The sequence below is a fragment of the Cyanistes caeruleus genome, chromosome 17 (assembly GCF_971803275.1).
Source record: "Cyanistes caeruleus chromosome 17, bCyaCae1.hap1.1, whole genome shotgun sequence".
Lineage (NCBI taxonomy): Eukaryota > Metazoa > Chordata > Aves > Passeriformes > Paridae > Cyanistes > Cyanistes caeruleus.
This window is the reverse complement of record NC_141717.1, coordinates 7419216-7432690: the sequence shown is the minus strand read 5'-3', so window position 1 is coordinate 7432690 and position 13475 is coordinate 7419216. Positions and strand designations below refer to the sequence as shown.

At 39.8% G+C, this 13475-nt stretch overlaps 1 protein-coding gene across 1 annotated transcript in view; it reads left to right on the top strand.

The window, feature by feature from the left end:
• SHISA9 (shisa family member 9) overlaps positions 1-7866 on the top strand; it is a 174178-nt gene extending 166312 nt beyond the window's left edge. The window contains exon 4 of the mRNA XM_023936636.2: positions 7366-7866. Within this exon, the coding sequence (XP_023792404.1) occupies positions 7366-7733 (368 nt within the window). The 3' untranslated portion in view covers positions 7734-7866. The remainder of the gene's footprint in view (positions 1-7365) is intronic.
• Positions 7867-13475: the final 5609 nt, after the last annotated feature.

Genomic DNA, 13475 nt, shown 5'->3' with positions numbered 1-13475 from the left:
GCCTTTAGGAAAAAAAATATTGAAAAAACAGATTTACACTTATAGGACAGCCACTGGCTGCATTTTCAAAGAGAAGTCAGAGATTTTAATACATTATTCTCTTAGTCTTCTTTTACAATTTCATCCCTTGGATCAAGAATAGAATTGGTGCTCTTCCTTCTAAAATTTATCCCTCATTGTACAATACAGAACCAACAATTTAGCATGTTGGTACTTGAATTTAAAATGTTAAATCACTTGAGGATACAACCAAGCAGTGTGATCTTTGTCTGTCTGCATGCAACAGATTTCAGGTTCCCTGAAAACATTTATAATTCTAATGTTAATTTAACATGAATCACTCACCATTTTTTTCCAGGTTAACAGAGCCTGTACTCTGGTTAGTCAGAAAAAGTCTTGTTTTTCTTATACTGGTTAGATTCAAGTATCTGCATGCCACTGGTCCCTAGGTTAGGCAGAATGTCCGGAGTGTGTATGGCTGGAGTATTTTGATCAAAACCAAATGACAATATCACTGTAGCACTTTGCAAAATTGAATCATAAATATTGCAATTTAATACTATGTAAATCAATGCAGGCAAGTATACAAAGCTCAGCTGGAAAATCTGTTTTACATGTCCAAGGAGAAACCTGCCTAAACTCACACAGTAAATAAACATTTGGAAAAAGAGAAAGAAAAAGCCAGTCTTTGCAGTGCTGTGCTTTTTGGCATGTTGTCAGAAGAGGGGCACTTCTGCTCCCAGACCTGTGGCTGTTCTTGTATTCCAGGGAATGGCAACCCTGCTCTGGTGGAGCACACATCCTGTGTGATGCCTGAGCAGTTCATCAGGATCTGTCCCAGTGTTCCCAGCCAGGCAGCAGACTTTGCTGTGGGGGTTAAAGAGCATTGCTGAGACTGGAGGCTTCACTTACCCAGTCTAATTACATTCCTATCTGAAATCATTCCTAATGGGTCTCAAAACCCAGAAATATTTTGGCCTCCTCAGCCTTTCATAAACTGTCATGAAAATAATTGAAATAAGAGAATAGATACTTGGGCCCACATATTTATCTTTTTTCATGTCTCGTATCTTGAAATAATTTTATTTCACTGGCAAAACAAAATGTAGTCTTGTGTCTGGAGGTGGACAAGCTCTTTTCAAACAATGTCTGAGAAGAAAAGGTTGATATGGTTTGTCTTTTCATGCTTGGTGTCTCTCCAGATCACTGTAAGAAATCAGTAAATAGATGAAGTGGTAAAGGGGGCCGAGAGAGGAATAACACTGAGCCACAAAAAGTAGATTCTGCAAAACTTATGTGGGGTTTGGTGCATTATGTGTTTTTCTTTACCTCTGTCAGTAGTAGGAAATAAAAACCATGGGAAAGAATTCAAAGACATAAAATAGTCTTCATTTTCAGAATGTATTGAATAAAGGCAAAATGGTATTAGAAAAAACCAAAATGGTATTTAGGACAAAAATCAATGCAGTCCACAAGCTGAATTCAGAGTTTTCAAAACTCAATAGAAGAATGAGAAGGAGGGCTGCAATAGTTTTAAATGGCATTTGCCCTTTCTTGAAATTTAGTATGGTTTAAAATTCCCCCAACTTGTAAAGAGCCACCCCAGTGCCTATGAAATGAGAACAGTGACCAGCCATGAAATAATCACACTCCCTTCCCTCTTGGTCACAGGCAGACCTCTCACATCATCCTGCCTATTCCCCATTCTGTCAACAGAATCCTATCTAGTTGAAATTTCCCCACACAGTCTGTTTTCCAACCCCTTTCATATTATGCAGAGCAAATTCTTCTATGGTTCATGATAGTTTTTGAGCCCCTTAATCCAAAACATAGGTCATTTGTTTTATTTGTTTTTAAACATATTTGTTTTATTGTATGGAAGACATTTTTCTGTGAATTTCTTGGATCCAATTCACACCTAGGGGCAGCTAATACAACCTCCATCTGTGTGAGTTTTTGCCCCTCACCCAAGAATAAACTTGTGCTTAGTGTACAAATGATACTTCTTTGATTTTCTGATGAAATCCTGCAAGAACTCTCACACAGAGCTGGTTTATGTTCTGGAAGCCTTTGAACATATTGTCTTAGATGCTAGCTTGGAAAAGCAAATGAATAAGCAATCACACATTCAGAAAGGATCAACAGCACCACCAGAGGCAGCAGCCCAGTATTTCCCCGGGCAAAATTCTCATGTGTGTGAGTCAGGATTCATTACCCTTCTGTCTTTCCTTGAGTTTTCACTTCCATTACTTAGAGAAATATAAGTTTTCCACAGCTTCAGGTAATGACACCATGGTCTCAGCAATCCCGTGGCTGAGGGAGCAAAGCCTTGTTACAAACTGCTGTATATTACATAGGGACAGCCTCCCAGAGAAACCTCCCACAAACAGGCACTCACTTCATTTCAGCTCTAATCTGGTGTGTCCCTTAGCAATTCCATTGCTGTCCTGTCATCAGCACTTTCCACTTCCTTGCTTCTGCATCTCTTACCCATTTGAAATACAGCCTTTTTTGCTAGAATAAAGCTCTGCATTTCACAAACTAGTTCTTAAAATACGTCCCAATAACAAACAATTCTGTAAACATCTAGTGGGAAACAGTGTCCCTACATATTTTTGTAGCTTCTGACTGTGACTGTAAGCTCACATGTAAATTTTGATCTGGGATTTTGGTTTTGGTTTTTTAGTGTCTTCAGAACTTTTATAAGGGCTCACTCCTTTGTGGATTCTCTTCTTTCAATTCAGAGGCTTCTTCCCACTCCTAGGTGCCTATTTTCACAAAAACTGTAGGATAGAATTGTCTTTCAGAATTCTGCATTCTCCCACAGCTGTAAGAAGTGGTGTGAGTATTCAGAGCCATTTTATGGACCCACAGATAAGAGCACTGTCAGTAAGGAAAAGAGTTAAAACCCCCTGTAATATTTTACAAGGAAAAGTAACCATTCATAATGATAAGGCATGGCCACATGACTCTATGCCACAAGTGTTTACACAGTGACACTGAAGACTGTTTAAACTGGAAAATAGAACATGACAGTTTCAGGACCACCTCTCAAATACAGCTTATAGTCAAATAAGCTGAGAAATTCTGGCCCTTTGGCAGCCACAAGGATTTTTGCCACTGATTCAAGAAAACACATTTTCATCCATGGCATTTACTTGGTAAGAGACTTGCTGGTTTCCATGCTTTAGTTACACAACTATGGATTATGGAGAAAGATATGAGACTTCCACGCCATGCCAGGCTCAAACTTAAGGTTGGAGAAAAATTCGTATTTCAACTTTTTTTCCAGATGAACAGTAAAACAGTAACTAAATTTATGGGTGCAGGACCTTAAAGAAGTAAAAGCCTTACAGAAATATTGAAACTGAGAACATCTTTATAATTAGTTACCAAGAAGAAGGGGCACAATAATACTTGGAATTAAAGCTCTTCTTCTATTATTATTTGGCAATGTTTCAATTATAATTCTTTACTCCTTTATCAAACACAATAGATATCTTTAAATCATTTGTTTACTGATCAAAGTACAGAAGCCAATGCAAAAGGCATTTCTATAGCACCTTTAATCCAAAATCTCAGAATACTCTACAAGTAGCAATTCAACTTCCTAACACAACTACCTCCTCCAATATGCTAACAGCTCATTTCACATCAGGTGAAACCAAGGCAGAGGGAAGTTGAGTCATGTACCTAAGGTCACATAAAAAATCCATCCTCTAACTCCAAAATATCTCTTTGGATGTTTAAAGTCCACAAAATATTTATAGGGTCTGCTTAAGAAGAAAAACAAACTCCCTCAGATTCACAGCTGACTTTTAAAGTAGTTGGCTTCAGGGTACTATTAATACACTTTTCTTGGTAGAACATTTGTTACAAAACTGTGCTCAGTATTGCTGTTCTGAATCCTTTCTGCTTTGAGAATGGAAAGTAAAAAAACCTGTTCCTATACTGTAGTAGCATCAGGTCACTCACATGGGGCACAGCCCACTGCTATTAGGAAACCTGCATGAAAGATCAAGGATGGTGTTAAGAGCTGTCAAAAGCCCTCTTGAACAACTGAACAATTCAGTTTTATCACTGCTGATTTTGCTCCTATTTGCTCCAGGGTATCTCCTCCCCCCCATTTCTGTACCTGTGCCTACGTGCACACCTGCACGTGCAAGCAGAAGGCAAACAGGATCAGGGGAGGTTAAAACATCCAGCACAGGGTTGCCTTTCACTGCCAGCACTGAACTCTGAGGCACAGGGAAGAGTCCTCAGGCAAAGCGTTACTTGATCAGGATAAACACAAACAGCGGCTCTCCCACACTGGCACTGCCACACAAAACATGAAATCAGCCTCTTGGCAGCTGTTTGCCAGCTTTCTGCTTGACTTTGCTGATGAGGATTTACAGTTCACATCCTGGTTTGTTTTCATCAAACCCAGTCTCCAGAGAAACTGGAAAGTTGAGAAGTCCCTTGAAAGGGACTATGGACTATATTAATTAAAGCAACTTTAATGGAACCAAATTTACAGAATTAGTCATTTCACTTTCTCTGTGGTTTTCCACAGAAACAGTTTAAAATCTGACATTATAACATGGCATAAACAAGAGCAAAACCAACTTCAGACATGTCAGAGGCACAGTTCTTGTGAGGCTGATTTCTTCCTACCTGTTTCAACAGTGAAGGTCTTCTTTACATACAACAGAAATACAATTTACTCTTCTGTAGGACACCACCCTTAGTGTGACTGGAGATCTGAGTAGCACATTTAATATCTGATAAAATTCAAAGACCCAGGAGCATTGCAGCAGGAAAAGGTGCAAGTGAGAAAAAATTAATAGAAACTGAGGATGTAGCTTGAACTCGTTGTGACCTCAAAGAGAAAAATGGCAGGAAAAGTCAGGCAATAAAAATATGTGCAATTTGTGGTCGTTATTTACATAGCTGCATCACCACTGCTATTTCTAGAAAAAGAAGTCATTATTTACCTTGCAGCTGATTAAAGATCTTGGCTACAGAAGACAAATTGCTGCAACATAACTAAGATAAAATTAAAACTACAAACTTACACATTACCTCTAGTCTTATGTTAGATTAGCTAAATTTTTAAATTTTGTATGCAAATTAAACTAATTTAAATGTGAAACAGGCATACAAATGTATCTCTGTTAAAAGCTGGACATAATTAACTGTGCTGAATTTAAATTATATAAGCTAGTGTGACTTCTCATAAATAGCCAAGGTCTAAGTCATACGACATGGAAACTGTCTCCCCTAACAGCTGGCCTGCAGTGCCTTTGATGTAAAAATTTATAAAAGACTTCTGTGAATATTCACAGTGACTTTTCTGCAACCATTTTTTTCAATTAATGATAACAGATTAATGAGATAATAGCAATGCAAATGCATTTCTACCCTGTTTTTATTCATAATGGTTCTGTGACATTCAGAGAATATTAACAAATTAAAAGGACAAACCACATGTAGAACTGGAAACAGCTCTTTCAGGGAGAAATAGGTACAACTTTTTGATTATTCAGATTACAGCTCTCTAAATGAAACAACTCACTCCAAAATCAAAGCAGAACTTCATAGACTCTCTTTGTGACACATGACAGGTCTATCAGCAATTGCAACTGCACACCCTGGGCTGAAATGAGAGCAGGCCATTATCTACATGCTGTGATTAGTTTCGTTTCAGAAGACACCTGTATGCTATAGAAAAGCATTCACTCAATGACTGAAAAAGGAAACAGATGGAGTTGGGTAAAACACACAAAGCCCAGTCTGACAGCACAGAAATGAGCAATTTCAGTCCATTGGAGAGGAAACACCTCTTTAATGACAAAATTAAGGATTTAAGAGCATAGTCCACTTGCACAGTCATTTATATAAAAAATGTCATGAGATAATAAATAGCAACTGCTTTTGGTAATCTTCCTCCCTGTTGAGGGGCCAGGACAAGGGGGATGTACAACTGAAGCCTGATCTTGAAGATTAATATGATGCTCCTGAGGCTTTCCTTGTCTTGCATAAAAATCCAGTTCAGAACTAGAGACAAGGAGGAAATTCAAAATGCAACAAAAGCCTCCTAGGAATACTTGGGTGAGAGCAGAAAAGGGAAGCTACAAAAAACAGTGCAGGGAATTAAAAACCTCATGAAGGGTGGAAGAACTGAGCTGTACAGACAGCTACATGTACTTCTTTTCAGAGAAACCTTACGTAGCACGGCTTCAAGGAAAATGGATGGATCCAGCCAGGGCACAGCAGAAGTCAAATCCAGGCTGACACAATATATATTCCAAGCACACCACTGCTGATTAACACAGTGCCTGCTGATCTATGTATTTGGCACTATCTTAAATGAACACCCAAATTTTTGAAGGGGGAAAATAAACACTCTTTACATAAAAGGAAAGATCTTAAAAATGAAATTCAGTTAAGCTTTCCTTAAACCTCAGTCTCAAAATTGAAATTAATTGTCAGATTGCTGCAGAATGCCTTTAGCTTCCTAAGCATGGTTCATACTTTCAAGCAAGACCAAATAAATGCCAGTAATAACAAACTTGAGCAAAAGCATGCACTGGAAGACACTTGTCTAGGAAATTACAGAGGGCAGAATTCTGATATGAGAACTGCAATGCAGTATTTGTTGGCAGGGCTGTTGCTGTATTTCTTAGTGGCACTGACCCCAGAAAATGATGTCGGAGCCTGGAATTTAGGATTTTCATGGTCTGTAAAATCACAGGGTAAATACCCAACCTTCAACAACCCAAAGTATTTTCAGCCCCATAAAGCATTAGTGAACTTCCAATCATTTAGGAGAACAGATCCCATTCTTAACATCGCCCTGAGGCATTAGTGAACAAAAACATCTCCACCTCATCACACACCACCAGACCTTGCAGCTAGCTGGGTTAAACACCCACGAGTCACTTTGCATTTAAAGGGATGTGCTCTCACACAGCAATGCAACCCAAGATGCTGCAGTATTCCCAGGAAAGCCTGTGTACTTCTGTAGGCTTCCCAAATTTCCCATGCTATGTGACATGAACAGCCATGAGAATCATAGGACTTCTCCCTATAATGTAAATGTCAACACAACCTGAGTGATTTGGAGAAGGGACAGTCTTTTCTTCAAGGCCAACAGGGTTTTGTCTGCATGTATGAAAGCCTGGCACAACAGCACCTGAAACTCTGTTCGAGATTGAAAATAAGGGCCGGGAGGTGGTGTGCACTGCTCTTACTGATGTACCTGTGAATGTTCTGCTCTGCAGATGGAACTGCAAGTAGAGTAAGACCTACTGTAAACTGTTCACCATTTTTCTTGTGTCCAACTGATTCTTTTTGTCCCCTCCCCCTTTTGACCCCAAATAGCTGACAAAGTCAACGATGACTTCTACACCAAGCGCCGACACCTGGCCGAGCTGGCTGCCAAGGGGAGCCTGCCCCTCCACCCGGTGCGCCTGGACGACGAGAGGGCCTACACCATCGACAGCGGGCTCACCCGGCAGAACGGGAAATCCCGCATGGGGAAGATACACACACACCCCCTGGGCTACAACTCCCACTACAAGACCTGGGATCCCAACGACCCGTCCCTGAGGCGGCAAGCGTTCACAAACAAGGGCAAGCACGGCATGGGAGACCCGACGCTAAGTGACCCGCTGACCACCCGGAGCCAGCACTACTTGGGCCCACAGCCATACTTCATAACCAACAGCAAGACAGAAGTAACTGTTTGAGTTTGTTTTCTTTCTCTATTTTTCTTTTTTCTAATGAAATCCTTTAAAAACCACACACAAATGTATACACAACACAAACACTCAACTGAAAGGCAAAAAAAAAAAAAATTAAAAATATGAAATCAAAAAAAAAGAGGAAACAGAAGGAAGGAACTTCCACCTTGGACACTCTTGGTATCCAGCCAGCTGTAGGCTGAAGAGTGGGTTAATACCATTCAGCAATACACACTGAAGGTTGAATTATAAACTCCATTTGTATTTCACAATGGAACACAAACCCTTGTGACTAAATTTTTTTACTTGAAACTAAAATCCATGATGAGAAGTAGCACAATCTAGAGAAACTTTATGTCTGCTTAAACATTTACACTATGTTCCTGCCTTGAGACAGAGGAAGAGAGAGAGAAAAATATACTGTAATATATATTTCAGAGAGGAATTTTGTATAAAACCTATTAATAATCACTAGACCTGTGAAAAACTGAGAGCAAACATCTTGGTACGATCCCTAACATCTATTATTGTACTTTCACACCATCCTATAGAGAACGCAAAAAATATATATACAATAAGGGGCAAAGACACTCACAAGGAATTTATGAAGACTGTTATGATTAAGAGCATATGGGACCTTTCTGGCTGGTAGAGAATTCTGCAGGATGATAACAGCAGAAGATTTCATTTCAGTTTACTTCGTTTGATTTGAAATTTTTGGGAACCTCCAAAATAAGAAGAGACACTTCATATGACACAGAAAGCTGCTGGGGGAAAAAGGGCATCAGAATATTCCCTCTCAGTCCTCCTGTTTTCAGGCAGATGGTAACAAGTCTCACTTTGCAGACTGTCAGGATTTTTTCTTCACCTAAATGTTTTGCCTATCTTCAACTGCTTCAGACTGAAATTAAGCGTGGGTGGTGCCTTTACTGTATTACTATTGTTCGATGACAGTCTTGTTCTTCAAAGTGACCCCTCTGTTCCTTTAAGCTATTTCCTCATGTTTTGCTGAGGATGACAAGGGTTCTGCCCTGCTCAGCCTCCTCTGTTTGTTCTGAAAGGAAACTGGACTACATCTCCATGCAGTGGTTGCACAGTCAAGACTATTTAGTTAGCTCCTTCATTTTCCCAGTTTCAGCTTTTCCCCTCTAGTCTCTCATTTTGTATTTGCTTTTAGCCATGGTAGTTCTCTGTAGTTCAAGTAAATGTTATCTGGTATATTGTCTCTATCGTTTGGCTTTCTCTAGTGGCATTCCCTCTTGGTGGGCTGTGTGGTGGAAGAGGCTGGTCCAGCCTCAAACATCAGAGATCTGGGGTTAAACTAAATAAACAATTGGACTCATGGTCTTGGCTGTGATTCTGATGAGCAGGATGCCCTGTTTGTGTAAAACCACTCTTGAACTGGGCACTGGTAGCAAACTCACAGTCCTGGGCTTCAGCACATCCACAAAGAGACAGAATTGGGATGGGATGGCAGGCAATGCATTCAGTCTTTCAGTAAATTCCTGCCCTTCCTCCAACACAAGTCATTTGGCTAAATCCCAACTAGCTGTCCGACTACAGTTGCATTCTCACCAGCTGTCAATTCTTCAGGAGATCAGGTCTGGAAGAGTATTCAGGGAGGAGAGAGAACTGTTATGTTGTAAGAAGAATTGGAGGTGGCATTTCTTACTCAACTGTCAGTGCTTCTGCTTAGTCAAGGATGCAAGGGCTAAGATTTTGAAATCTGGTTAAATAGAGATACCTTTTTTTTAGCTATATCAAGATTGATTTGCATCCTGAGAGCACCGGTATCTCTTCATAAGTGTGCTGCTAAATTTTATGATCATATGTTTTCAGACTATCAGAAGTGGACAAAGCCCACAAGACAAATACTTTGCACACAACCCAGACTCTCCACTATCTTACTTTTATTCCTTTAATCTTTATTGCCTTTACAACTGGCTGACTTAATTTGACCCTTTATGGAATGTTGCTGTTAATCCATATGCTTTAGATACACATTACAGCTGCACTCTAATTCACACAGGTTTCGTGTAACTTGAGCATATTTTATGTGGAAATATTTTAGTAACTGTATGTTCTGTAAGTAAACCCGTGTTAATACTTGTTAACTACAGAGTTTATGATACCAATAATACTTCCTACAATAAAATGTTTGTTTGTTTTTTAAGAATGTTTATTTGTAAACATATGTATTCACTATATTACTATGAATTTCTTACCTGGCAATAAAACTGATTCTAAGTGAATCCAGCTTGCTGGCTCATTCCTAAACTTGTATCACTGGCCCAGTTTGTGCATCTGAACTGAGATTTGGGAGCATCTCACTGCAGCCAGCGGGGTTCATATCAGCATAAAGGATGGTTTACCTCTGCCACTGTGAACAAGGGGCTCTTTGGAAATCAACTGCATGTTATCGGCATTATGGAGAAGCTGGGTGCTGCTTGAGGCTCCTTTCAGACCTAACCATCCTGTGATTTTTGACTGCCTTTTACATGCAATGTACACAAGATACACAGGGATTGCCAGCATTGCAGAGCTTCGTGTGCCCTGTAAGCCCCCAGGCACCACATACACCTTGTGTCATTTGATCAGTTAATTAACATTTTGAGGAAAAACAAAAATATAAACATGCCCAAGGGCAGAGGCTTATCCTCATGAACACATGGGAGTTCTGCAATAAGCTTCAGACATGTCCAAGGATTGCAACTACCCAGTGAAAGCAAATGGAACACTGATGTATACTTCAAAAATTTTATATGTTCATTAGAGAAGATCCTGTAGACAACATCTGTGTACCAAGTCTGCTGGAAAAGCAAGTCCTTACAGGATTTTAGTGGTGCTAATGGCTTGTAAAGCTGACAGAACCTTGGCAGAGGGTTTGGGTAGCTTGTTCTCCTTTCTTTGCTAAAATGATAGTGAATAAATTTCAGAAGAAGAAACATGTAGTCAGGAAACCTAGCTTTAGAATCCACTTACTGCACGACCTGGTGCAAATTCTTTAGACAGTTTGTGAGCCTTTGGGAAAACATCAGTTCAAAAGTCTCCAGGGTTAGTCTTTTTTTACAGTAGAAAAATCTCATTTTCAATATGCACCTTTATGGGTGCCAGGAAATAGTTCATAAAAGCTCCATTTTCTGTTACCAGAGCATTTCCCTGCCTCAGACACAAGTACAGAAACAACCCCCTTCTGCCATAGGGCTTAGGAGAGACATACGGAGTTCGGTTAGTGCCAGGAATATTCTGGGCAGCCTTGCAGGCTGCAGGGAAGCCTGGGGAGCCCAGTGGAACACAAGCCTAACCTGCAGTAGCCACAACTTCCTGTTACAGCTCCACCACCAGCCCACCTATGCACATGTTTCTAGCAGCAAATTCCTGACTGGAATCTCAGATGGCAAAAAGGGCCAATTGCTTTGCTAGCAGAAGTGCCTTGGAATAGCTTTTGTTCTTTCAGGTACATGAAAACCTCCAAAGAAAACTCACTGGAAAGTGATTTTGTGTTCCCACATTTTTTTTCTCTTATGACAGACAGCCACCCTTTTGACACCACTAGCAAGAACAGCACTGGGCTCCCATCAGCATTTCTTCCATAAGAGGAAATCTTTGATCTTAACGGAGATGCACTGACTACAAACAGAAAAGTGCACTGTCAAGAAAGGATGATGTTCCTGTACAGAGCTATGGAGTCTAAAAGCCCAAAGGCATCTGATTTAGGGCCTTTACCCTAGAAACATCTGTTCTCATGACTAAATCTTTAGAGCATGATCCTTAGCTCACACAAACTGAAGATGTGATGGCTTATATAAATAGAGGATCAGGTCCCAAGAGATTTCACACTACGAGGTGTCTCCTCAACTCACAACTTTAGATTTTAATAGATCTGGGAAAAGATTCATGCTTTGCTCTGTTCTTATAGAATGGTTATTGAATTTTGGGTACTAAATAAATAACCCTAGTCCACAAATCCCTTTTGCACACAATTCTGAGCACTTTATTTAATCCTGGTCTCTATACTTGAATACATGAAGGACTTCAGTGATAAATATAGTCTTCACAGTAATTATATCATCTTTCTATTTGGCATAGATAATTTTATTTTGCTAAAAGCAGTTATGACAGGCAATATTATTGTATTAAACTATATAATATCATATATCATCTGCTGCTGAAAATGTGATCATAGGATGAGTACCACATTACCAAAAAGTGAACATTTTTGTTTTTATCAGTGGGAAAGTCATACAGGTCTATTTTGAAAAGCTTCTGTAAAAACTATCTTGGAATTCATGCTTCATGCTTTAGACATTTCCAGACTCAAATTTTGCTCAGCCTGCAGGCTAGGTGAGTCCTCATACCTGCCAACTTAATCAGTAACATTAGCATGAAATCAGGCTTTTCTTCCCCATCCATGTGCACTAATGAAAGCCAGGACCAAATTAGGGTACTGGTTATACCCCACATCTGCACTAAAACTGCTGCCATACAAATTCAACTGATGGATGCAGCAAACACTTCTGCAGAAGATGCACTCTGAAGAGTTTGACACACTTCATCCAGCTGTGCAGGCCCTGTCATGTTAGCAAAGCATAAGGGAGATGTCTTCATCCCCAGTGACAGCCCTTTGTGACAGCCTGATCCTAATTCTGGGTATTCTTCCTATTCAGAATTTGCCAAATAAACAATTCTGAACAGGCCATGCTCCCTGAATAGGCCCTTCTCATCCCACAGCCACACTCCTAACAAGATAAATGGTGTTCAATAGCAAGGTGTTCTCCCTTAAATTTCATTTTTTACCTTCAGAGCTAAGGGACCCATTCAGGGAAGGGAAAGCTTTGGATTCAAACTAACCTGAGGCTGAGATATGTTCAGAACCCCCGTCTATTACTGCTGCTCCCATTTCACATAACAGAAAAGAAGAAGATGCAATTTGTACCTCAGTTCATGAAGCACTGCTGTACTAAGTCAGGTCCTTCACAGGTACGTGAAGAGGCTCTGTACATCTCTTTCTCTGCAGGGAACTTGAAGCTAATTTTTCATCCCCAAGCAATCATTCTGTGAAAGGTTTTACTTTTTATTAGTAAAGCTAGAATTCAGAGTTAGAATTCAATTTTTGTCTATGCATTTTGTAATATACTGCTACACACAGTTGCATCTTGTCTATTTAAGTCAACTCTAGCTGCCTTCACTTGGCAACTTCTCCTGCATTTACATGGTAAGAGGCATTGTTGCTTGTTAATAGGGGTTGATGTGCTGGCAGAGTTCATCTTCTGAATCTGCACACCAAGCCTTGTGCATCCCGCACAATAAATAAGGCTGGGAGAGCAGTATGTTATCAAAAGTGATTATTTCAAGTCAAGAGAGAACATCAGGTAGTGTTGCTGCTGTTTAATCTGAGGTTGAGCTACAAACAAGAAATGAAAACCAGTAATAATCAGTAATAATAAAAATCAGTAATAAGCAGAAGTATGTTCTTCTTTTTACTGCAGTTGGCCCCAAGTTCACTTTCTGGGATTTGGGCTTACAGTGACACTTTGATCACAGTAGTTGTAAGAGAGACGTTGGCCAGTTTCAGTGAATATATTTTTTGAAGTAATTGATCCCCAGAAGAATGAGTGCTTTACCTGCTACTTATTATTTCTTTAACCATTAGAAACATTGCAAAAATTTTGACAGAGGGTTGAAACTACATGATCCTTAAGGCCCCTTCTAATACAAACCATCTTAAGATTTGATGATTAACTGTGC